Below are 27,378 nucleotides of genomic sequence, written 5' to 3' on the forward strand. Positions count from 1 at the left end.
GCGCCGACGTCAGGCGTCACGTGATCTGAGAGTGCGGAAGTTTTGATCCTGACAGACTCCGAGCGCCTTCAATCTTCTGAACGTTTGTGCTTTTGATATATAAATGGTCAGGTACAGTGTTCCCTTGTACTTGCATTTATTTTCATAGCAATATTTCATAGACATCTTATAGGCATCCCTTTGAGTTTCTTGCCGCTGTGTTTTTTCCTCCGGAGATAGCAGGAGGAAGACTGCGTTGTGTAGATCTAATGAGAGTCATTGTACAATTCAGTTGATTTTTTTTAAATAGATAATTGTCATAGTGTTATTGTACACTCTTATTATTAATGGTTTTGTATTGCGACATACAGCATAACACTGTTTGTTCGACGTTATCTAAACCTCTGTCCGAGTCATCATGTGACTTTCATTTGGTTAAGCCTCTGGGTTTGTTTCTGTTAAGGCTGGATCAGTGTTTCAATTTCGCTGTACTAGATTAAAGTCTTCTAGATTGGATCTAGATACGTGACACATGTAACTGTGATGAAAGGGGGCGAAAAACACAAATCCCAGAGGATATTAAATTTGCATTTCCATCCATTGTCCATTGCAACAAAAATAGTATTGTGGGGTGCCAACTTCAGTAACCTATGCAGTGTATACTGTACCTGTAACACAACATATCAATTTAGCTACTGCCATGGCAAAATATAACACTATATTTACATTTTGTGTGTGTGTGTGTGTGTATATATATATATACACACACACACACACACACACGCTTAAAGTGTGGTTCAGCGACATATTTAACACAGATTAAATGATTCATTGGTGTGTATATGTGTAGGATGACGCAGAAACGTTACCTGGAGGGACAGGTGTACTCTGTACCCCTCATCCAGCCAGACCTGAGGAGGGAAGAGGCTGTCCATCAGATCACTGATGCATTACAGTACCTGGAAACTATATCAACAGACATCTTTACTAGGTAAACACACATTTATTCACATTCAGTCTTAGTACAGAGTGTTTTTCTGCAGATCAGAGATGTAAAAGATCAAGGGTACACACAATTTTTTGGGTCGCCTATTCAGGTCTCAACAATACGTTTTTTCATAATTTTTCAACATTAGCTATGTTTTTATCCTCCTATTTTTATGCACATTTTGGGGTTTCCATAAAAAACCCCACTAGATGGAAACCTCAAAACACGCATCAATTAGGGGTGCAGCGATACACTCATGTCATGGTTCGATACAAATCACGATACTTTATGATCACAATATTTTAAAGTAAAACTTTTTTTTTTTTATTATCACTAAAATAATATTAGGACCCACAAATATTCCCCATGGCATTATTATACATTATATTCAACGTTATATATAGTAGTTTAATGTAGTAATGTCACTAAAACTCCATAAACTTTCATTGAATGTCTGTGTTTACTTCAGTATGCACGTTTGTAAATCTGTTCATCATATAAGCCATCCTGTCTCTTTAGAAGACTTGGATTTGGATTAGACTGCTTGATTTACGATGCCTTTATGAAATTTTTTGGATCTTTTAGGTTTTAGGGGAATTGACTTTATGATGTACGAAAAAAGAGCCGCTGTGGAAACTTATATTTTTATTACAGATATTTTGTGGAAATTTCCCAGGAAGGGACAGTTTTGTTCTCTTGAACACATGGGATGGAAACACTGCATTTTTCGCAAATGTTTTATATGATATTCCAGTTTTGCGCACAAGTTAATAACATTTTCACTGGCACAGCTACAATAAATAAATATAGATTTTATGAAAAAAATAAAAGGTCACACTTTAGTTTAGGGTCCAATTATCACGATTAACTAACTATTAACTACGACTTTTGCCAAAAATAAACTCCTAATTACTGCTTATTAATAGTTAGTAGGGTATTTAAGTTTAGGTATTGCCTAGGATTAAGGTCATGCAGAATAAGGTATTAATATGTGCTTTATTAGTACTAATAAACAGACAATATACTAGTAATATACTTGCTAATAAGCAACTAGTTAATAGTGAGAATTGGACCCTAAACTAAAGTGTTACCAAAATATTTTTGTCACATATAAAACATGTTGCTAAAAATACATTTATTTTAGCAACACATTTTATATGACAAAAAATAGATTTTTCTTAAAATTATATTTTAAGTTCTTAACAAAAAAATACTATAAATAATTTACTAGTTACATTTTAAAGGCTGGACATTATATACACTACTGTTTTTTTAAAGAAATAATATTTGTATTAATCACTGATGCATTAAACTGATCAAAAGTGACAGTAAAGACATAAAGTGTCTTTCTATTCAAAGAATCATGAGAAAAAAATGCATCATGGTTTCCACAAAAGTATGAAGCAGCACAACTGTTTTCAACATTGATAATAATAATACATGTTTCTTGAGCAGCAAATCAGAATATTAGAATGATTTCTGAAGGATCATGTGACACTGAAGACTGGAGTAGTGATGCTGTAAATTCCGCTTTGCATCACAGTATTGTGAAATAGTATTACAATTATTTGAATATTTCACATTATGACTGTTTTTAATGTATTTTTTGAATATATCAAATGCACGCAGCCTTGGTGAGCATAAGAGACTTCCTTTAAAAGCTTTTTTTTTTTAATCGTATGGATCCCAAACTTTTGAATGGTAGTGCGACCAATTTAACTTCATGAAATCTATCACTTCATACAGTTTTGTTGGAACGGGTTCATCAAAATCTTGTATGTTGACCAGCTAGATAACTCTAGAAGGAACAACATTTCAGTGCATAAATCAGAGCAAATGATTATGAGTGCAAGGCATAAGAACAAATCTACATGATCAACAAACATAAGATTTAGTGAAAACACAGCATTGGTCCTATAAAGTAAGTGCCGTCAACGGGCCCAAAACTCCCTCACACTGGCCCCGGGCCATCCTCATTGTTGCGCCTGGCTATTGAAGGAGAGAGTGTGTTTAGACTGTGCGAAAATAACAAAAGAGAAATACAATGAAAGGTGTGTTTTGCATTAGACGCAGTTGTGAGGGAGTGAGTGCTCAAATATGCTAATTCCAGCTGAACATGCTGGAAAACCATCCACAGCGTTACCATGACAACATGGCACGTAGGGGTCCAGGGAACATATTTGTGTGTGTGTGTGTGTGTGTGTGTGTGTGTGAAGCAGTGCGTTTCTAGGTCAGCTCTATTAAGCCTCTCCTTCCCCCCTCTCTTTTAGTCATTCTTCTGTCATTTTCCCTCCTTTTCTAATGGAGGGTCTTTTCAGACAGCATGTAGTGCCATAGGCTACAGAAGAGCGCACTTATTAGTGATGATAGGACTGTACACATGCACAATTATGCTCACATTCCCGCTGCATTTTGTTTGTTTTCAGGCTGGCGTACTGTAGCTACCTTATGCAATCAAGGGATCTTTTTCCCATTTGTGATGTTTGTCCACAGAAGAAGTGTAGAAGAACGAAAGAGTTGTGGTCAGTGAGTTACAGTAGGTGTAATAAAAAGGCCAAGACAGATGGCATTGTCATAAAGCCAGAAGGTCAGAGTATAGATGCTGTTTTGTCTGCAAAGCAATAGCATGCTGCAGTACACCGTGACCGTTTGCTTGGCTTGTCATTCAGACTGTTGTTTGGAGAAGTTTGCTGCAGAGTTTCGCATTCATCCTGGTTGTTGCAGAATTTTATGTGAAATTTAAGATAGACTGTGAACTAAGATTTTTCAGTGACTAATGCTGATATATAAAGGCCATAGTGGCCAGTAAATCAATTAATTGCATCTAACACAAACGTTTTTGTTTATATAATATATGTGTGTATATATATTATTATATTTTATAATATAATTTATATTATATATATACACACATACTGCATATGGGTGTGTATACATACACACACACACATTATATATATATATATATATATATATATATATATTTAAATATATGTGTATATATATATATATATATAAATTACTATTATTACTTTTTTTAAAGAATACTTTTTTATGTTCACTGAGGCTGCATTATTCTGATCAAAAATACAGTTAAAATAATAAACTTTAAATATTACTTTTTAAAATTAAACCGTAATATTTTCGTGGAAACAATTATATATATTTTTTTTTCCTTTGAATACTAGAAAGTTCAAAAGAACAGCATTTATTTTATATAGAAATACTTTACATTCTAAAACTATAACATTATAAAACAACATTATAAAAGTCTTTATTTGAAGCATGCTTGATAAATAAGTGTTAATTTCTCCAAACTTTTAAATGGTAGTGTTTATATTTGTATATAACATATATACTGTTTTATTAATTAACAATGCACTTGTACCTTACCGCTTATAGCAAATTAAAGCTAAATTTATACTTAATGCAGTATTTACATAGATTTCACTCAGAAATACTTGATAAACAGAATATATTTAAGTATTTGACAAGACCATGGTAAGATTGAAAATTGAAATTATCAGTGTTGAATAGTTAAATATCAGTCAAACACACTGGTTTAAAGTGGATTCATTGCAAAACAGTTTCAATCAACAACAAATTAGTTCAGAATTGAATTTCAGGTTACACTTTGGTGAAGTTCTGATCTAAATATGTCAACACCTGTATTCTGCAGACATTTTTTGACTTGGTTTGGCTTTGACAGGGTGTCTCAGAGCGTGGAGAAGAACCGTGCACACCTTCAGACCGTCACAGACCGGATCAAACTGGCTCAGGCTAGAGTCCAGAAGATCAAAGGAAGCAAGAAAGCCACAAAGGTGATGCAGATGATTCAGACACAGTGTCTGAGGACACAGGACACAGTGTAGAAGATAAACGTATTCTGCAAGAACTGTCTGGAGCAGCATGTGAATATGCATACATGTAGGCTAATGGTGTCAGCGTTGGTGTAGGAAGTTAGGACCCAAATGCAGAGATGCACTTCAGTTAGGGCTGCACGATTATGACAAAAATCATAATTGTCGATTATTCCCTTGAAATTGTAATTGCGATTATTAATTACGATTATCACAATTTACATTGAATATATATATATATATATATATATATATAGGCATATTATTATATATGTTTACTTAAAAATTGTGAACACACACACTGTCCCCCTTTACTTAACACATAAATTGTAAGAATATGACTAATAGTAAAGACTACTAATAAATAAACATTAGGCCTATGCTACAGCTATTAAATAGCAGTCCCAAACTAGCTTTTGTAAATACAATGTTGGTATGAGCCACCACAGTCATTTATATAAAAAATAACTTTTTTTTTGTGAAAATAAAATGATTTTGGGGGTTAATATTAAAACGACAGTTACCATGGTGATACACAATACTAACAAGAACTGTTAATGAAACATGGAAACTGCTCCTGGTGAATAGAATGAAAATCATCCCTGCATGCAAATCCTTCTCAGCTAACACACGACGTACCAGTAACGTGATTTATTGGTATTTTACTTTTATTTTGTGACTTACCAATTTACAACGTGACAACGTTGCATGCTCGTAGTTTCCTTTGCACTTTTATACACAGCGCGCGTCGCCGCATTTGCGCGTGCAATTGAAGAGTGTGCGCTTACGAACACAGTAGCCTATAACGGCTGACATGACAGGAACGTTCGTTTTTCTGAGGTGAAAGACTTTTTATTTCAGCGTACACATACGTCGCTGCCTGGTAGTTCCTTCCTATTGTGCGGGGTTTTCTGAAGTAGTTGTGATTTGCCTCTCATTACATGCTCTAAATGCACGCAGAGTGGATTTTTTTTTTTTTTTGTAATCGCGGCTTTGGACGATTACGTAATCGTGGCATCCATAATCGTAATCGCGATTAGAAATTCGATTAATTGTGCAGCCCTAACTTCAGTGTTCTTTATTTCGAAAAAAACACCAAGGCATCCAGTAGAGTGGGGCTTGAGCACAAGGCTGGGTGCAGGACACAACAAGGCTTGCAACAGGATAGCACACATGGAGTGTATAGCCCTATTCGGACGGTAATTGTTTCTCATGGGGTCGTAAGGTATTTTCAACATTTACAGGGGTTAGTCTGTGATTTTATTGCCATCCGAATCCAGAATGTCAGTGTTTTTCTCCCACCACCCGGGTAAAAATCCCCGGCCAAATTACCTACTGTTTTTTGACAAACACCAAGATCGTGTGGTGATTTAATTGCCATCCGAATCCACATCTCTGAGTTTACAAGAAGAGATCACTTCAAAATTCACTGTTTAATTCCTTTTTGATCACTGCCGAGCACCGTACGTACGATGTACACTTTAATTACTGAAATTCTGTAAAGTATTTACAAGAACAATATTTCACCACAGCTCCACCTCAGCGAACAAAAAGGAGAAAGAAGTACTGAAATATTACATGTATTTCCAGTCATCTTTAGTCAAATGCATTTACATTGTGACTGTGCCTCAGATTCAGTCAACTTTATCTGTGTCTGTGAAGGGGTGAACCAAATGGCCCATACAGACGTTGAAAGAAGCAACATTGCTCAGAGTAAATTGCAGTGTAGATCAATCTCCTGTGGGAGGTCCTAACAGTTTTCAATTGAATATAGCCCTTTTGTCTTCATGTTTAAAGTTCTGTCACACAGACAGAACTTTGGGTTAAGATTATTGAAGGATGACATGCTAACATCGCTGCTGAAGAACTGCTACACTACAAACCTTCAATAAATTACTCTCCCCACACAAATTCTGGTTAAACGTACTTATTTTATGTATTAGAGAAATCGAATACATTGGCGAGCCACCCAAACAACCGCTCGGCCAAATACAGCTAAGCTAAATCTAACAAAGCACGTAAACATTTGAAAGGGGCCGATATTGTGGCAGAAATATATGATAAAATTTTAAAATATGTAGGCTATTTATTATACACAACATTAAGAATACAAACCAAGCAGCCATATTTTTAAAATGACATCCTTTTGAGATAAAATGCAAGGATATGAAAACCATTTCGAATATACCGTACGTGCTTCTAGCTTTCTATTTATAAAAATGAGATTTAAATAATAAATAGAACATTATTTCCCTATTATTAAATTAAATACAATTTTTTTTGTATTATTCCAAGCATAAGACATTTTATTTACAGCAGTCAATCATGCGATTCGCAGGATTACAAAACTCGCTCCTCCACCATCAATAAATGGCCAGTTTTATCACTGAGGAGCCATGCAAGTTTATTTTTACAGACGTCCACATGAGAAACAATTACCGTCCAACAACGACAACAAAGACAGAGCACACGGAGAATAAATAGGGGAGCGAACAAGGAGGTAGGGCAACTGAACCTATAATCAGGTAACAAGTGGGGCTGGTCAAGACAATAAACAGGAGAGCCAATGCCAGATAGAAACAAACATGACAACATGCTCACAATGACAAGACAATAGGGGTGTCAGAGCTCTGTCACCAAACCAAGAATAAACAGACCGAAGTGACAGAACCCTGACTAATGGTTAAAACAGTGAAAATTACAAAACCTATTTTGCAAAAACATTATTTATATTAAGAAAATAGAGCTTATTTTAGAATAATTAAGTTTTGTTGGGATATTATTTTTATGACAATTAAGCACATTTACCCCCACATTCTCCTTACTACATTATTATAATAAAAATTTAGCAACTTTATCTGTTGTGCACTTTGATCTTTAAAACTTTACATTTTACATTCACAAAGAGCCTTACTACACACTGCATGAAAGGTAATATTTGAAAAAGCATAATAGGGGCGCTTTAAATGGTTATATGTTTGATGTGTTTGTGTAGGTGTTCTCCAGTGCCAAATACCCCGCTCCAGAAAAACTGCAGGATTATTCTTCCATCTTTACGGGTGCAGTTGATCCCGCGTCCCAAAAGCGGCCTCGCTTTAAAGTTCAGAGCAAACTCCGCCCACTGGATGACAAGTCCTTAAAGGTGAAACAAATTTGACAAACATGACAATGACTTCCTGTCATGCTCACTTTGTAGAGTATATGGATCATATATTTTGTTTTGTTTTTAAATATGTGGAAATTAATGGATATAAGCTAGCATTTTGTCTTTATTTTTTTTTAATATACTTTTAGATTGGAATGCATTATTGTAAAGACTTAAAGTCTGCAGTTCATAATTATTTCCCTTGTATGATTTAATGGAGTTTTCAACAACAACAAAAATCTGACATAAAGAGGGGAAGTGAACTCTCTTTCATTTTTTTTATTTTTTATATTTGATTGTTTTATTTAACTACATTTTTAAATTTGTAGATTCATTTGTACATTTAAAAAGTGATTTATTTATTTTATTTCCAAAAATCATGGTAACAGAATTGATATGATAATATTACTATATCAACTCTGTTGCCATGATTTTTGTGACACTTACAAGTAAAATTTCGGACGAGAATTTCAGACTCAGTGTGCAAGGACCTTTAAGCTTATTTTCATTTTATTTTAAATGTAGTTAAAATAATAAATTATTCAATTAATTTTTAAATAATTAAATTTCATTAAAACTTTATTTAATTCATGTTTTAAAATGTAATTAAATAAATCAATAAAATATTAATTAAAGAATAATTTTGAAATACAGATTTTAAATTGCATTTTGAAAAAACATTTTCCAATTGTTTTTTTAATGAGAAATGTATACATCGAGTTAAAAATACCATTGGACAGTTCACTTGTGTAGGCAATAATCAACCACACAAGCATTGTTAAATGAAAAATTAAAGATATTCGTTTCAGCATTAAATTCTCTTTTTAAGAAGCTCCTTGTAGTTTCACGACCTTGAGCGCTAGGTTTGTAACGTCAAATCACAGTGTAAAACTCTCAACTACACTTAAAATGATTCATGAAATGACCAACAAATGTGTTTCATAGGAGAAGTTGATGTATTTGCCAGTGTGCGTAAACACTAAGAAGCACTCTGAGGATGAGACAGAGGAGGGTTTGGGAAGTCTGCCGAGAAATGTCAACTCAGTCAGCTCCTTATTGCTGTTCAACACAACGGAGAACCTGTGAGTACACACACACCCACACATATTGACTGAATGCTGCAACCTTATTAACGCTCATATAATCATCGCTATGTGTGTTTGTGTATTTTCAGCTATAAGAAATATGTGTTTCTCGACCCTCTGGCGGGCGCTGTAACTAAAACACACACCACGTTAGAGACGGAAAAGGAAGATAAACCGTTTGATGCACCGCTGTCGATCACCAAGAGAGAGCAGCTTGAAAGACAGGTTGTTCAGTCACACCTATAATAAGGCAAGAAACTGACAACAGGATGCAAGCTTAGCTGATGTCTCTTTCACGCTTTCTTCTCAGACCGCAGAGAATTATTTCTATGTGCCAGACCTGGGGCAAGTGCCGGAGATCGATGTGCCGTCTTACCTGCCTGACCTGCCCGGCATCGCCGATGACCTCATGTACAGCGCTGACCTCGGCCCAGGGTTCGCACCATCCGTTCCTGTCAGCAACAGCATCCCTGAACTTCCCTCGTTTGGCACAGAGCATGATGAATCTAGTGGATCCGGTGGGATCATTATTAACATTCTTTTATTAAACTTAAAGAGGTCATATTCTAAGAAAAAATGTATTTTTTATATTATTGTTTATATTATTATAGTAATAAAAAATGAATAAAGACGTATAATGTGACCCCTATGTTTTCCTTCATAGTCTAAACATTTTTTTGAATACTTGTTTTTTTTTTTTTAAGACTCTCATTTTAGACTTGAGGCTCCGCCCCCTCCACCCCCTCCTCCACCAGAGCCAGCCCAGGTATTGGCCCCGCCCCCTGGAACTTCTCCAGCCCCGCCCCCTCCACCCCCGCCTCCACCTATCACACCAGAATACACTGCTGTCACATCAAGCCAAGCCACTCCCACAAGTAAGATTCATTTTCATTGTATTTTTTATCATTTTATTGTTATTGCTTGTGAGGCAAACCGACTGTGATGATGTCATGGCAATATTGAATTGCTATTGGTCTACTTTCTTTCAACTTTTTTTAGACTGCAAAGATGGTTGAAGGGATAGTTTTATCAAAATGTTTTGATTTACATGTTGTTCCAAATGAGTTTCTTTCTTCTGTTGAACACAAAAGAAGATGTTTAAAGAATGTTGTTAACCAGAGAGCTGACTGGTATTTTATAGTATTTTTTTTCCTACTATGGAAGTCAATGGGTGCCGTCAACTGTGTGGTAATGACAACATTTACATTTTTGGGTGAACTATCACTTTAAGTGTTCAAAACCTAAACCTATTTGAAACATGACTTTTATATTTCTGCCTTCTGCCCACAAACAACAAAAACAATATTTTTTTGTCCATATGCACTACCATTTAATGTTTGTTTGTTTTTTAAATCTTTTTGAACAAGGTTTCTTATGCTCACCAAGACTGCATTTATTTGATCAAAATTACAGTAAAAACAGTAATATTGTGAAATATTATTACAGTTTCAAACAACTGTTTGCTATGTTATTATATTTTAATATGTAATTTATTCCTGTGATACAAGGCTGAATTTTCAGCATCATTACTCCAGTCTCCAGTGTCACACGATGCTTCAGAAATCATTCTAATATGCTGATTTTCTGCTCAAGAAACATTTCTTATTATCATCAATGTTGAAAGCAGTTGTGCTGCTTAATATTTTTTGGTGGAAAACAAATTTCCAGGATTTTTTGATGAATAGAAAGTTTAAAAGAACAGCATTTATTTGAAATAAATCTCACTTTATAAAAGCCTTTACTGTTACTTTTCATCAATTGAATGCATCCTTGCTGAATAAAAGTATTCATTTCTTTAAAAAAATAAATCAAACATTTGAATGGCTGTGAATGTCAAACACATTCTTTTGTGTTTATGTTTACAAGGTGTGATGAAAGGCGCCCCTACTGAGGTGGTAAAGCCGTCGGACGGACGAGCAAGCCTGCTGGAGTCGATCCGAAACGCCGGCGGTATCGGCAAAGCAAACCTCCGAAATGTGAAGGGCCGCAAGATGGAGAAGAAGAAACAGAAGGAGCAAGAGCAAGGTCAGACGCCACCAGTGTTTACACTCTGTGCTAAAAGTAGGCCGTGCATACTGTCAAACATAGTCAATTAGAGGGTGTTAACATTAGCTAAACTGTAATTTGAATAAGAACTTGTTAGTAGTGTTTGCTAAGGCGAGCATAAAAAATCCTATGGTACCCAAGCCGCATGTACAGACATGGGTCCACCTAGTAATCGCATAGGTACATCCTGGCAACCACCCAGAATATATGTAAAAATGTACTTGCAATTAATTAGCAAGATCAATATAATAAGTGTACAATAGTATTCTTTTTTTTTAAACGAGGAATTCATTGTTTCAGGATCACTGATGTAAGGAAGAGCGCTGTGGTATTTGGAAAGGTCAAAAGAGACATTTACTTTCATTAAATCTGCCCTATTAAGCCTTTTTAAATCTGCTTGACATTTGCTCTGAAATCGACTGGCTCTTGACTCACAAAGTCTCAGATATTTAAGACAAGTTCTTCATTGATATAGTGTCATTGGATAAACTATATGGTATTTTGAATTAGTCATCTCTGAGAGGTAATTACTAATGATTTAGGACTTGGTTGAGAATAAATGCCACGGTTAAGATTTGAGAGAACATAATTTCATATTCTTTACTACTTGTTATTCTCCTGAAATATGGACTGTTTAATGCAGAAAATAACAGGCATTCTTTGGAAACTGCTTTTCTTTCTTTTGAGGAACACTCACTCTTATTTTTGTTTCAATGAAAGGGTCTCTGAAAAGGTAAAAAAAGCACAATAAAAGTGATCCGTATGACTTGTGTGTGATATACACTACTGTTCAAAAGTTTGTGGATGGTCAGATTCTTCATTTGAAAAGGTTTTTATGCTATTTGAACAAAATTACATAAAAACAGTAATATTGTGAAATATTATAACAATTTTAAATAATTTTTTTCTATTTTAATATTTTAAATGTAATTTAGTCCTGTAATGTCAGCTAAATTTCCAGCATATTTACTCCAGTATTCAGTGTCACGTGATCCTTCATAAATCATTCTAATTATGCTGATTTGTTGCTCAAGAAACATTTATTATTATCAGTGTTGAAAATAGTTGTGCTGCTTCATATTTTGTGGAAAGTATTTTCAGGATTCTTTGAATAGAAAGTTTAACATCGTTTAAAAGAACATCATTTAATATTTTGTAACATGAATGTCTTTAGTCACCAAGTCTTAAGTTCTTAAAAAAAATCTTCTGAAGTCCTGTAATGTGTAACATTTATAGAAAAAGCGAATTTTTCCTGTGACTTAAACTAGCAATCATCTTCTTTTCCAGTTGGTGCAGCGGTCAGCGGTGGAGACCTGATGTCGGACCTCTTCAATAAATTGGCCTTACGCAGGAAAGGTGCGTTTGAAACCTTCATTTTAGTGCCTCAATGTCTGTGTTTTCATGCAGCCTGATGCTTGTTTTCCCCTTGTGAATATTTGACAGGTATCTCTGGCAAGGTTCCAGGGGCTGGAGACTCATCTGAAGCACCTGCCAGCTCCGGCGGAGCGTTCGCCAGGATGTCAGATGTGATCCCGCCCCTTCCAGCGCCGCAGCAACCGGCCGCAGACGATGAGGATGACTGGGAGGCGTAACCATGGCGACCCAAGGTTGAGTGGGAAACTCAAGTCGGGAGTTGAAATCCTCAAAGAGTCTGCAAATATTGTCTCTCCAAGGAGAGCTATGGAGTGTTAAGTGAGACATTTTGTCACTTGTTTTGTAACCTCAAGGTCAGTGAATGAACAAAAGTATGAGAAGACGTGTTTTAAATGTCATTAAAACCCTTAGAGCCAGAGAGATTATATTATGAAAGTCAACATGACATCTAAATTCAACAGTGCAATTTAATCTTTCATCAAGTTCCTCTAGTTCTGAAATGACATCTGATGTCATCTAGGCCACACAAGCAATTGGTTAACGTTAACCAGTTTCACTCAGAAATCTGACATTATGGTTGTTTTATGTTGACTTTACTTAATCACACTTTTTGATGAACATTTTTCACTTCTCATTCAAAACAAGGTGACAATGAAGTTGATGGTGAATCATATTCCATTAAGGAAGAAAAGAATGTATATAAAAACAAGTTTTACATGCACTAAAACATTTGTAGCTTTAGTACAGAAAAATAAACTCTAATCTACTATGATTGTTTTAGCCCATATGAACCAGTCTGTTGGCTTCACATTTTGGTTTTGTAAAAATGAGCTTTATTTCAATGAAATTCAAGAACTGAACCAAAAAACACACGAGGACAGAAGTGGCAGAACTCAATAATTCACAAGGCCAGAATAATCAAACAAACATTCATAATGCAGGACGCACCGGAGTACTTTTACACGCTGTCGAGTCGATGGCCTCAGAGTGGCGGTCTCTGTCGCTTCTCCAGGAAAAACTGCGGAACCAAATAAAGGATCAGACGGAGAGCATACTTGCTAACAAATCCTTCTCATCCTGTCATCCTCCGCTTCCTGTCATTAGAACAGGCGTGCTTACAGAGAGCACAGCTGGAGAACGTCTGTCTCATTAAAACAGCGCACAGCTGGAGAGACACTCAATTGCACTTCGCGCGCTCCTGTCTATCGCACTCTGAGATTGGCATCCTACCTGCTAATTTAGAAATAAAGCTCAATGTGGTATGCATGAGGCTAGTGATCAGCTAGGGACAAATTCACCTATTCAATATGACTATATAATTATTATAATAATCAAAAATAATTTTATTATTTTACAAATTAAACAAATCAAAGAAATATTACCACTATTGTACTGTAAAATAAAATACAAATATTGAATAATAATAACAGTAAAATAACAATACTTATATTTATGACTGTCTTGATTTATTTATAACTGTCTTTGCTTTCAACTGTCTTGTCTATTTGTTTTTATTTTTGATGGAAAACCACTAGGGGACCTTAAAGGAACACGCTGACTTTTTGGGACTTTAGCTTCTTCACCGTATCCCCCAGAGTTAGATTAGTCCATACATACCCTTTTCATCTCCGTGCGTGCCGTAACTCTGTCTGACGCACCCACCGCTAGCCTAGCTTAGCACAAAGACTGGAGGTAAATGGCTCCAGCTAGCATACTGCTCCCAATAAGTGACAAAATATGCCAACATTTTCCTATTTACATGTGACACATGAGAGACAGCCATCTTCTAACCGTATACATACTGGGAACTATATTCTCAGAAGGCGAAGCACTGCTACTTCTGCAGAGTGATTTACTCCAATTCTAAGCGAACTCTGCTCCTCACCACGGAGCTTCTCAGGTGCTGTGAGCAAATCACTCCGCACAAGTTTCAGTGCTTCGCCTTCTGAGAATATAGTTCCCAGTATGTATACGGTTAGAAGATGGCTGTCCATGTGACCTTGTTATTTGTTTACCTCCAGTCTTTGTGCTAAGCTAGGCTAGCGGTGGGTGCGTCAGACAGAGTTACGGCACGCACGGAGATGAAAAGGGTATGTATGGACTTATCTAACTCTGGGGGATACGGTGAAGAAGCTAAAGTCCCAAAAAGTCAGCGTGTTCCTTTAAATCTCGTAAAATACAGAAATCCATATAAATATGGAAAAATCGCATCCCTGATGCATACTGTACACAGTGTGAATGGAATTCCTGGATGAGCTACAGTATAAAACAGAGCACATGGTAATGTGCTGCTTAACTTGACCTTCCATTTCCACTATGACGTGGTGACATAAACTGCATTTTTTAATCATTTGTTATGTCTGGCAAAAGTTAAGACATTTTTACACAAAAATTGGGGGTTAGGTGCTTTGCTCAAGGGCTCCTCAGTCTTTTCCTGCCGGTATTGAGAATCGAACCCGCAACCTTCAGGTCACCAGTCAATTAAAAAAAAATAAGCAATATATATACACTATATACTGCACAATATGCAGTATGCTTACCCTCCTGACGCTGGCGAAGGCGGGACCAAACGTTGTGTGCGTGTGCGTACTGGAACGAATCCATTGGGGAAGTTTCTGCAGCGTGCCTGATCGGGCGTACCGATGGTCGCACAACGCTATGCATGCGTAATCGCCGCGGTGACGGATCGCACGACCTGGAGGGGCAGGAAGTCAGAAACAAATGTGTTAAATTGTGCCTTTACTCTGCTTTATCAGTTACTAAACATCTTAAACTGTTAAATGGCAGATTGCATTGTCTTAATAGCTGAATTGTTAATAAAATGCTAGTATGCTATTCTTAGTTCAGACATTGTGTTTAAACAAACTGCATTAGTTTGCCCTTTGTGAAACACAGCATTGAATCACAGGAGGTCTTGAGTATGTGGCTCCACCCACCAATAGATTGATTGACAGCTTTCATGCACAGACCCTCAACCAAAGCCTTCCCAGGACTTTTACCACTAACGTGAGGCTGAAACAGAAGGGAGAGAGTTAGAAATGGCCGATTTGTTTTTGCAAGTTCACATCTGCACCATCCCGTAGGACGTCTCACCATGTGCTTGTCCAGGTAAGCCATCTTCTCCTGGAGCTCTGGCGACTTTATGTTGGGATACGGCATTCCAACCATAACGATACATCTAAACACATCCATAAATGCAAAAAGCTGTTTCATTTAACGATTAAATAAGAACATGCTTTCATAGATGATATTTGGCATCATTTCTATGTTCAATTATTTTTAATGCACTGCCTTATAATAAATAAATATAAACAGAAAATGTAACAAATAATGTAACCAAAATAAAACGTTTTAGAAACGTGAATAAAAAAAAAGTCGTAATATGTACTTTCGAATAAAAGCCATTCATGTTGTGAAGATGACGTTTAAAATAAGGTGGATACATACTGCAATAGTGTGGTTTTCTATTGGAATATAGTGCAAGTACTCGCCTGCCAAGGTCATCAGAGAAGTTGATTCCTTCACTCATTTTCCCTCCGACTACAGAGAATAGCAGCGCCCCCGTCTGGCCACTTCCGGCATTACTGCAGTGCTGCATGAATAAAAAAACATTTTATACTATAAAAACACTATAAAAATGGTTTGACAGACAATTAATATGGCTCAATATTATCGATTTTACTTCACTGTCACTATCGGATGAGAAAACATTTTTAACCTGCACCAACATTGACAGTTAATGAACTAAATGGAAACAACATTGAATTAAACTGAGCTGAATAATGACACAGTTGTCTGTGATTACTTCTGTCAGTAATTTAATTCTGTCAGTAATTACTCACCCTCATGTTGTTCCAACCCCGTAAGACTTTCGTTCATCTTCAGAACACAAATTAAGATATTTTTGATTAAATCTGAGAGTTGTCTCACCCCTCCATAGGCTTCTATATTATTGAAACTTGCCGGCCCAGAAAAGTTAAAGACATTGTTAAAATAGTCCAAGTGACTACAGTGGCTCAACCTTAAGTTTATCAAGCGACGAGAATACTTTTTGTGCGCATGTAGGCTCACTATTAGCCGACGCTGGTCGTGTGTGTAATGTGTGAGCCTACGTTCTGACGTACAACCCAGAAGCGCTGCGCTGTTACACTTCATGAACTCACTCAGAGGCCCACACAGAAGAAAATTAATAGTTGAATAAAGTCGTTATTTTAGGTTTTTTTGCGCACAAAAAGTATTCTCGTCGCTTGATAAACTTAAGGTTGAGCCACTGTAGTCACTTGGACTATTTTAACAATAGTCTTTACTAACTTTTCAGGGATGGCAGATATCGATTACATAGAAGCCTATGAAGGAGTGATCCAGCTCTCAGATTTCATCAAAAATATCTTAATTTGTGTTCTGAAGATGAACGAAAGTCTTACGGGGTTGGAACAACATGAGGGTGAGTAATTACAGACAGAATTCATGTGATGCTGTTTTTGAAACAATCTGTATTACATTTAGATATAAATAGATCTGTTCTGGTTTACTGCATGAGGCACAGTAGTGTTTGCGTGTAATATAAGTATAGTAATTTTCACATACTAACACACCTGTATACACTTGGAATAGTCAGTGAGCACTTGCTCAACCTGACCGGCTTTTTTCGGCTCCTGGAAAATCTGAAACACACAGAGAGCATCTTAACTCGAGCATAACCTGACTTTGCATGGTAGTGTTGCCGAATGTGTACCTTCTTCTTAGACTGCAGCCGCTGGAGGACACCAGTGCTCTCCCAGTGTCCCAGAATCCTCTTCTCATATTCGTAGGAGGGGAAGAAACAGACTACGCCCCCCGGCACTATGTTACAGAGGTTTGATAGAACACGGCCTGTCTCCTCCATCTGATATAGGAAACGGGTATAAAGATCATGCTGAACATATTTTTGTTATTTCCCTGATTTTTCAATCTATCATTGATTATACAGAACTATTTTGTTTGAAAATTAAATCATAACCAACGTTGCGGAAAGTAATGCGTTACAATATTGCATTACTCCCTAAAAAAGTAGCTTATTACGTTACATCAGGGATAGACAACTCCGGTCCTGGAGGGCCACTGTCCTGCAGAGTTTAGCTCCAATCCTAATTAAACACACCTGAACAAGGCAATCAGTGTTTTCAGGATTACTAAATAGATACAGGCAGGTGAGTTTTTATCAGGGCTGAAGCTAAACTCTGCAGGACAGTGGCCCTCCAGGACCGGAGTTGTCTATCCCTGCGTTACATAGTTCCTTTTATGGAAAGTAATGCATTGCATTACTTTTTAATTACTTTACTCGTTACTTGAAAAAGTAATCAGATTACAATTACACGTTTCTTGTAATCCCCCAACACTGATCATAACCATAGAAGACATGTTCGGTTTTCTTAGTTTTGTCTTGGCCACGACATATTAACTCACTGGAACGTGATAATATATCATGGCCACGAGATATTCATTTGTGGGAATGTCATTTTAACTCGTGGGAACGTGATAAAATGTTCCACGTGATGTGAAGTCGTGGCCTTGAGATCCTATGTTGAGGGAACGACATTTTTCTTGTGGTTACGAGTTTAATGCGCAAACAAACCTGGATAACCATAGCAACCTGTGATTAGCAGAAATGTAACTTAATAAATTAATATTTTATTTTGAATTTAGAAAGGATTATTTTAACTATTTTATACTATTAGCCTATATTATATTGTGCACAATGTTGCCTAGACAGCATTCAAATGAAGTTTGTCATTATCAATAAATGTTAAAAGAATATGTAAGAACATAAAATAAAATATCCCTACAAGGAAACTATTTTAATCCATTCACAAATAATTTATTTTTATTTAGCATTTTGTATATTATTATTATTATTAGTAGTAGTAGTAGTAGTATTACTAATATTGGTTATATTTGTATATTCATTGTTATGTATTTGCTTTAATTTCCCTTTAAATTCATGCATCTCTTTACCTAATTAATGCATTAATAAATGTCTGTATAATGTTGTGTAAAATTACGTTTGTAAATGCCCCATTATGCAAATCTAGTTTGGACTTTATGACTGTATTTTTGTAGGCTACGCCAGCATGTAATGATAAATGAGTGTCTGTTTTCAATTACAAATGTATAGTTTGTGCCCATGACAGCATTTGAATAAAGTTTGAATAATTTAGTATTAAAAGGCTATGGCGCGATTTCACAGACAGATTAAGCCAGGATTTGGTCCTTGGTTCATTTAGGGCATTTAAGTAGCTATTATAAATGTGCCTTAGTAAAAAAAACATTACTGATGTGCATCATGAGACAAAACAATGGCACTGAAATATTTTAAAATATGATACTGCAAGTTGCTTTCAGTTAAAACAGCTCAAAAATGGATTTTAGTCTGGGACTGGCTTAAGCCTTGTCTGTGAAACCAAGGGTATATTGTTAAAAGAATATTTAAGCTACAAAAAAAAATGTATTCATCTCAAGTCTTTTAAATCTATTCAAATGAAAGTCAGTCAGTATTTTGGATTTGTGCATTGTCTTAAAGTGACAGCAGCCTAATATTCCTGCTGTGTGTTTTTAACGTTAATCAAATAACAAAAGACAAGGAAATCACTCACTGCTCTTGACTGAGTAGCTTTTGTAACTTCAATAATGATTAATCTTTATTTAATTTATACAGTGAAGATTAGATGCAATTTGATTACTTTATTCAATTTCTGTACCTGAAAACTGTTACATACCTGAAAAACCTTAAAAGCACGGTTGATTTTACTTGCATCTTTACTCTATTGTATTTATCTGTGCCGTTGCTTGTAGTTTGATTGTTTTATCTGACAGTAATCCTTTTTTCCCTGAACATAGCACCTACCGAACCGTACTGAAACGGTGACCCTAAAACCCTGATAAAACCGAACCTACATAGCAATAATTATAAAAAGATAGGCCTAACCAATAATAATAATAATAATAATAAAATGTTTTATTAAAATATATTAATAAGAAGAATGAATAAAAAAATTAAATAAATAAAAAGCCATCAGTGAATGGATTTAAAAGACTGTGGGATGGGATAGATAAAAATGTTTTCTCGTAGGCCTAGGCTATATTATTTTGTGGCAATGACAAAACTAAGTGAACCAAACATGTGAAGTCCCCTCCTGGTCACCATATTTCTGTGTATTTTGTGGCCATAATTGAAAACAAGGCGATTTTTGTGTTTGCATGCAACCATCTGTGGTATTTTTGGTTTGCACATGTAAGTTTTACCATCTGCGGCGTGTCTCTAGTCTGAAAAGTGAACTCCAACTGTTGTCCTGAGGGGCCGGCGCAAAGGATTATGGGTAGGATGTTCTCAGGGGGTATGACATGACCTGAAGCCGTTATGCAACAGTTACACACATAATAAGCAAAATTGCAAAGGGTAAGAAGAAATGAGCACAATAACGTAAACTCACCACATGAGAACTCTAAAATACGGTCTTCTGTGACCCCTGCGGAAAACAGAAGCTGCTCTTTGAAATCAGCAACCTGCAAAACATTACCATTAAAAAAAACCAGTCTTGCTTTCAGAGTGATATTCCTAACACTGAGAATCTTTAATGTGTTAGTTTAAGGTTATGTAAGTGAGACAGCTGTGTCGCTGTCTCCAATAGTCTGTCTGTGTGTGTGTGTGTATACACTGACGGGTTGCATGGTTCCCCCGGCGATGATCACAGCCCTGCACTCCTGGACGATCTGTGCGAAGTGAACTGCGGCATTCAGCAAGAGAAACTTCACACTGCTCTGGGCAAGACATGCTGGAGAAAGAACGGCAAATTATTTGTGAGAGAGAAATTCATGTGTATCTGTGTGCAGGTGATCAAATACCCCACTAACCCTGCCTTTGTATCACGACTCGTCCGTCTTTGTTAGCGTTAGTGAGGGCGAACAGGAAACTTTCAACCAGCATCATTGGAGAAGCCATGATTGGGTTGTCCTCTACTGCCACCTGCTGTTCTAAAACATCTAGAACATCAAAAATACAGGTTTTAACGTCGTCTGAGTGCCGCTTCTCCTCCAACACCAGGATGTATAATGAGGAACTAACGGTGTGTTCACGCTTGTACTTTGGTTCTTTTGGTCCAGACCAAAAAAGAAAATGATACATTTAGTCCTGGTTCGCTTAGAGTTCACACTGTCACTTTTAACACCAAACCTAAAGATACAAACCAAAAAAAAAAAAAAAAAAAAACACCAGAGTTCAGCGGTCTCAGTCCACTTGTTTGGAGTGCACCAGGGTTCGGATCACACTTATTCAAATGAAACTTACGAACAGAGCAATCGCACCAGAGTTCGTTTTAATCGAACCAAACCTGACAAGTGTGAACACACCCTAAATGTTTACTGAGACCAGATTGTACCTGTAGGTTTGTTCTGAAGCGTCTGCAGGAAACGCCCGAGTCCTTGTATACGACGGTTCTCTTTGTTCTTCGAGTGTGTTTGTACACCGCTGCCTTCATATTTTTCCACAAATCCACACAGCTACACACAGGACACAGATCATCAGTGTGTGCGTTTATGTACACTTGTTAAAATAAATTCATAAATGTGTTCTCGTACTGACCTTTCGGCTGATCATGCTCTTCTCAAAATATTTCTGAACCTTCAAAAGACAGATTAAACCAATGTCAAATTAATATTATTAATAACATGTTTTTGTTTCCAGAATGTGCCAGTGAAGTTGTTGCAGTGATGTTATTAACTAAAACTATTAAAATTTGTTTTTGTTAACTGAAACTAATCAAAAATAAAATATCAATGTAAGATGAAAAACTTAATGACAAAAGCACATAAAATTAAAAATAAAAACTAATTCAAAATATTATAATAGTACATAAATAACTATAATAACACAAGAGTTGGAGTAATACCTTAAAAAGGTTTATGTTATCAACTTGAGCCTTAAACAGGAAGTCGTTGATAGTCAGCAGCTCACTTCCTGTTGTGTAAAGAAATTCAAAACCAAAAGAACATTTTTAGAAATACTTCATGAAGGAGGGAAAAAGGAAAGGTTTCTATGCATGTTGTGCTTGTTTACCTGTTTGGCAGGACTGAGTGTTCGGATTCTGACCCACTTTACCTGTTCACGGGAAATGACGGCAATAAATCATCTAGATAAAACCAGATGAACAAGATAATACACAAACAAAACAATGCAGCGCACAGCTTACCTCCGAGTGTTCGCACAAGCCCCTCCAGCACGAAGAGGATCTGTTTGATGTACATCAGATTTTTCGCCTTCAGTCGACTTCTGCAGCCATCCGACACAATGACATGTACAGTAAATCATAATGATAATATCTGATGTTTAAAAACATTCCTCTAGCTGACTTCATTTTCAGTACTTTTGTGCGTGTTTTTTAAGTTCCACAGCATAATGTTTCTTGAGCGGAAAATCAACATATTAGAATGATTTCTGAAGGATCATGTGACATTGAAGACTGGAGTAATGATGCTGAAAATTCACAGGAATAAATTACAGTTTAAAATATATATACATAGAAAGCAGTTCTTATCAACTGTAATAAAATGTCATAATAATACTGTTTTTTTTTTACTATATTTGTATCAAATATATGCAGTCTTGTGAGCATAAGAGAAAAAACATTTTGGTGCTCAACAGCATTAGTACCATTAGGGATGGGATGATTACCGGTTTCACTATAAAGTAAACCACGATAAAATGTACTGACGGTTAGTAATATCGTTTAGAATTTAATTATCATTAAAACCGTGTTTGATTATCGCGATTTTAGATCCTGTTCAGTCAGCAACAGTCTGACGCACTGCACTCCATCACCATCACCCACTGTTGCATAGCGAACGCAAGGCAAGTTAACTTTGACCTCAATACCAAAAATACGTCTGGGATATAATTGGGCATAATGTTGTTTTAAGTTGAACTATTTTATATCAATCACTTGAAATAAACGTGAAGCTTCCGCAAAGAAACGTTTGCAGCAAGTGGCTTAGCCAAAGACGAACGAACAAGTTCAAATAAGACTATTAAGAGTGACATTTAAGGGATAATAATTTATATTCATTATACACTTATTAGCCTACACCGATTTTTTTTTACCACATAATTACGGGGACATTGAATTGAGATTAATGTTTTAAATCTTACCTGTTTATAAATCCATTATGTACAGCGTTCAAAACAATCGTTCAGACAAGATGATCACAACAATATTATCAAACTCTGTAAACAATAAATCAACTCTGATTTAATTTTCAATACAATTAAAAACGGAGACACAAGACGGCAAGTTGTATTTGAATGAAACGAGAGAGCGCGTCCATTGTGATACATGATGTAACGTCTGTCAGAGAGTTTGAAGTCTGCCCACAGTGCCCAGATGAAGAATACATGACAGTGCAAATGAACTGGAAGTTCCACGAGACTTTTATAGATGTTTTCTCTCAGTTAAGCACACTCTTCACATACATGTCGAAGAGCGAATGTTAAAAGGGAAAAGAAAACACTCTAAAACACTACAAATCAAAGTGGAAGTAAACACATTATAATAAAACAACCGTCAGTAGAGTTTCATCTTCCTCTGCGCGAGCAATCTCACTCGCATAAAAAACAGCATGCATACAAAAACGTACGCCATTGATACCTTGCACGTGACGTCACAAGTACTGGCTGGCGGGCAAGAACGTCGTTCTCCAGCAACGAAACCCAGTAAACTAATCAAGGGTCGCCAGTTTTACTATACAAAAGTTGTTTTTTGAGGTGTAAACGACATGCCAGATAGTTGTTGTGCAATTGGATGCACTAACCGCAGATGAGATAAGCAACCTTCACAGTCACGTGACTACCACGGATACCTGGCGGGCAACAAACGGGTATTTTCAACGTTGAGTCCTGTAGTTCCAGTACTTTCTAGTAGCTATCAAGTTTGTTAGCGAGCTAGCTGCATAACTATGGACTAGGATTAACTCCAAGGTAGCTAAATTGTGTAAAGCAGACAAGTTTTTTTAAAGATAATCGAGCAGTAATAATTCATTGAAAATGAATGATTTACGGGCACTTTGACGCTCTCGCCGGTGGCGGTGTGAACGCACATTAACAGCTGTCGTCTTTTGCTAACAATAACAGAAGTGTGTGATAGGTTGTTTTGAGGTTTGCGATATCTATGATTTTCAATGAGAACCAGAGATGACCCAACAGTAGAGCTAGATTATTTATGGAGGAATTATTACTGCTCGATTATCTTAAAAAAACTTGTCTGCTTTACACAATTTAGCTACCTTGGAGTTAATCCTAGTCCATAGTTATGCAGCTAGCTCGCTAACAGACTTGATAGCTACTAGAAAGTCCTGGAACTACAGGACTCAACGTTGAAAATACCCGTTTGTTGCCTGCCAGGTATCCGTGGTAGTCACGTGACTGCAAAGTATCAATAGAAGTAGTTCTCTTACGAGAGGTTCTCTCGTATTGCGTAGTTGCTTACGCTACGGGAAAGCCTTTCTTTCTCGAGATACTGAAGCCAAAAATTATCCTTAATTTTTATAATCTTGTCAACGCAGTGCGGCAGCCTGCAGACCTAGGGCAAGCTAACTAGCGTGCCCATTGGCTGCCCTGCGGCAACTGCAGCAGCCTACCGCTGAGCCCTTGGCGTGACGTCACGACCAATGAGCGCGCTTGGCGCGCTTAATGCGTCACAGCCCGCGAAAAGGGGTGTGGCTTAGCGTATATAAACAGGGCTCGGAGGCTGCTTCTCTGATTTCTGTCTTTTCAGCGAAGCTCTTCGCATCGCTGCTCTCTGAGGAAGCCGCCGTCGAAACAAGCGACCAGCACGCCGAGGATCTCAGCCTGAGGACGCCGGCCGCCTTCGCCGCCTTCAGCTTTCCCTGCCTGCTTCGCTATCCGGCGATTATATCCTTTACTGCTCTGTGTTGTATGTGTTTGCGTGTTCGCCCCGCGACACACTTTTGCATCTAAAAGAGCGCGAGGCGTTGTTTCAAATGCCTCGCTCATCCTGTGGCTCGTGCAGAGCCCCGCTCAGCGATGGAGACCGCCACGTGGTTTGCGCTCTCTGCCTGGGCTTCGACCACGCAGCCCGCGCCCTCTCCTCGGGCGGCTGCGAACAGTGTGAGGACTTGCCGATGTCGACCCTGCGGGCTCGACTCGCCATGTTTGACGATCCTCCATCTTCCCCGGCTGCCTCTTCAGGGTTTTCAGGAAACGCCGCTCTCAAAGGCCTCCCGAGCCGGTGGTTATAGCTGAGCGCTCGCCGGAGCCCCTCCCGCGAGCCTCGCTTTCTCCTTCTCCCCCGCCCTTCACCGACGCGCAGCGGCCGGCTACTGCCCGCACTGCCGTCGCCTCAGGGGATGAAGCAGATGACGCCGCTGACAGCTGCTCTCTGCTTGCTTCGGACAGCGAGGAGTGGTCGGGCTCTCACCGCTCCGCCTCCTCGACTCCTGAGTCTGGCAGGTCCCGCTCCAGTGTCGACGCGGAGCTTATCCGCCTCCTCACCAAAGCGGTCGACCGACTGGGGTTGGACTGGTCCCCACCCAAGGAGCCCGCGCCTAACCGACTCGACGGGTGTTTTCTGCCTAGCCGCCGCCAAGCGCCAGCCTCTAGGTCAGCACCCTTCCTGCCTGAGCTCCACGAGGAGCTATCGAAGTCGTGGAGCGCGCCCTTCTCCGCTAGACTCCGCTCGTCTGTCTCCTCGGCCCTCTCCCAGGTGGACGGGGCCGCCGAGAAAGGCTACACCGGCATCCCTTCCGTTGAGGAAGCGGTGGCAACGCACCTTTGCCCGCCGTCTGCTAGATGGCGCTCAAAGTCTGCCCTGCCGTCTAAAGCCTGCAGGACCACATCAGCTCTCGCCGGCCGCGCATTCGCCGCCTCCGGCCAAGCTGCTTCTGCCCTGCACTCGATGGCTGTTCTTCAGATCCTGCAAGCCGACCTCCTCCGCGAATTGGACGAGAAGGGCTCGGATCATACAGCCTTGACAGATCTGCACAGCGCGACGGACCTTTCGCTCCGTGCTACCAAGACCGCTGCACAAGCCATCGGCAGATCTATGGCCGCGCTCACCGTCATCGACAGACACTTATGGTTGACGCTGGCGGATATGAGTGAGTCAGAACGCGCTGTTTTCCTCAACGCCCCGCTCTCGCCCACCGGCCTCTTCGGCCCTGCGGTCAGCGGGATTGTGGACCGCTTCTCTGAAGTGCAGAAGGCGTCGCAGGCTATGAATCTCTTCCTGCCTCGCCGCTCGAGCCCAGCCGCAGGCCGCTCTCAAGCTCAGCCTCCTGCGCGCAGCTCCACACAGCGCTCGTCTCGGCCACCAACCACTTCGCAGCGACGCCAGGGCGGCCGCCCTAGGTCGCGCTCGACCAGCCGTCACAGACCGCCGCCCCCCCGGGGTCCGCGTCCCAAGATAACGCTGAAGTCTGAGCCCGCGAAGTCCTCCTAGCATCCGCAGGGAGGAAGAGATGGCTGAGTCCCGCTGCGGCCGGACCGCCATCAAAACGCCCAGCTCTGTCAGTCCCCTCAGTGCAGGCTACTGCAGCAGCTTACACCGCAGCCAACGAGCCAGTAATACCACTCGCTCGCCTGCACACAAACGCCGTTTTTACGGCGGCCCAAATAAATCTCAGAAAGAGTGTAAATTCGGGCTTTCCGGCTCCGGCCGAAGGTGTTGTAAGTGTAGAAAATGTGCCCACTCCCACGTGCTCACTGCTTCACACAAACACGGTCCCCATGGTAACGCGTTCAGAGCGCTCTCTCATAAAGCGGTCACACGCCGCTCGAGTAATAAGTGTAGTAAATGTGCCCACAACTCTGTGCTCACATCTACCTGTAACTCGCTCTGCCACTCGGTTACCCCGGGCAACAGCGGCTCAAGCCGAGGGTGTTATAAGTGTAGAAAATGTGCCCACTCCCATGTGCTCACTGCTTCACACAAACAGGGTCCCCATGGTAACGCGTACAGAGCGCTCTCTCATAAAGCGGTCGCAAGCCGCTCGAGTATTAAGTGTAGAAAATGTGCCCACAACCTTGTGCTCACACCTACCCGCTGCTCGCTCTGCCAGCCAGTTACCTTGGGTCACGAACCCTCTAAAGCTCCCAAACACTGGCCGTGTCATAAGTGTAAACCCTGCGCCCGCTCACGAGCACGCGCACTCACTTGCAGACATTATAATCCCCACGCCACTCTCGCGCCTGGGATGTTTGACAGCAAATCACGCTCCATCCGATGGGACCGAGCTACTGAACGCTGTACAGTCGGCCAATACTGTTTACCAGCCCCCGTGTTCGAGCACCAGCGGCGCGCGCGCCGCGCCTTTCTCTCTGATACAGGCTCCCCATCCCGCGCAGCGCGGCGATCTGAGCCCAGAGACCATTCGACCCCTAGCTATGCATGCGGAAGCATGGGAAGCGATTCAGGGCGCGTCAGAATGGGTGCTGAAAACTATAAAACACGGCTATTCGCTTCAATTCGCTCGTCGCCCTCCGCGCTATACAGCACAGACGGAGACGAGAGTGAGTTCAGAAGCTGCGCACTTGCTTCAAGCAGAAATAGCGAAGCTGCTGCGCAAAGGGGCTATAGAACAGGTTCATCCTTCTTTGAGCGAGTCGGGCTTTTACAGCCGCTACTTCCTCGTGCCCAAGAAGGACGGAGCGTTCAGACCTATTTTAGATCTGAGACATCTGAACAAAGCCCTCATGAGACGGCCGTTCAAAATGATCACAACCAGAAAAATCCTCGCGCAGATTCGCCCAGGAGACTGGTTTATCTCTCTCGATCTAAAAGACGCATAGTTTCAGATCCAGATAACTCCCCGTCACAGGCCATTCTTGAGATTCGCCTTCGAGGGTCGAGTATATCA

General features: G+C 39.2%; 2 protein-coding genes across 3 annotated transcripts in view; one reads left to right on the top strand and one right to left on the bottom strand.

Moving 5' to 3' along the window:
* Positions 1-13,261, top strand: wash1 (WAS protein family homolog 1). The gene is made up of 11 exons (XM_081372966.1): positions 1-111; positions 830-970; positions 4,677-4,788; positions 7,823-7,969; positions 8,918-9,054; positions 9,147-9,282; positions 9,368-9,575; positions 9,762-9,932; positions 10,924-11,082; positions 12,391-12,459; positions 12,547-13,261. Exons 1-11 carry the CDS (start codon positions 104-106, stop codon positions 12,693-12,695), a joined length of 1,437 nt encoding a protein of 478 aa, XP_081229092.1. The 5' UTR covers positions 1-103; the 3' UTR covers positions 12,696-13,261.
* Positions 12,131-27,378, bottom strand: part of ddx11 (DEAD/H (Asp-Glu-Ala-Asp/His) box helicase 11) — a 27,361-nt gene continuing 12,113 nt past the window's right edge. The window contains exons 11-27 of one of the 2 annotated variants that reach the window (XM_081372965.1): positions 21,702-21,781; positions 21,569-21,610; positions 21,402-21,469; positions 21,095-21,133; positions 20,892-21,012; positions 20,368-20,496; positions 20,176-20,288; positions 19,947-20,019; positions 19,759-19,862; positions 17,213-17,362; positions 17,073-17,141; positions 15,969-16,069; positions 15,571-15,655; positions 15,414-15,489; positions 15,018-15,172; positions 13,426-13,495; positions 12,131-12,781 (exon numbers count right to left, since the gene is read on the bottom strand). In XM_081372965.1, the coding sequence (XP_081229091.1) occupies positions 13,460-13,495; positions 15,018-15,172; positions 15,414-15,489; positions 15,571-15,655; positions 15,969-16,069; positions 17,073-17,141; positions 17,213-17,362; positions 19,759-19,862; positions 19,947-20,019; positions 20,176-20,288; positions 20,368-20,496; positions 20,892-21,012; positions 21,095-21,133; positions 21,402-21,469; positions 21,569-21,610; positions 21,702-21,781 (1,441 nt within the window). In that variant the 3' untranslated portion in view covers positions 12,131-12,781; positions 13,426-13,459. Of the gene's footprint in view, positions 12,782-13,061; positions 13,496-15,017; positions 15,173-15,413; positions 15,490-15,570; positions 15,656-15,968; positions 16,070-17,072; positions 17,142-17,212; positions 17,363-19,758; positions 19,863-19,946; positions 20,020-20,175; positions 20,289-20,367; positions 20,497-20,891; positions 21,013-21,094; positions 21,134-21,401; positions 21,470-21,568; positions 21,611-21,701; positions 21,782-27,378 lie in introns of those variants that run through there. The other variant, XM_081372964.1, reaches the window with a different exon arrangement.

Source organism: Scardinius erythrophthalmus (genome assembly GCF_964197995.2).
Source record: "Scardinius erythrophthalmus genome assembly, chromosome: 8".
Lineage (NCBI taxonomy): Eukaryota > Metazoa > Chordata > Actinopteri > Cypriniformes > Leuciscidae > Scardinius > Scardinius erythrophthalmus.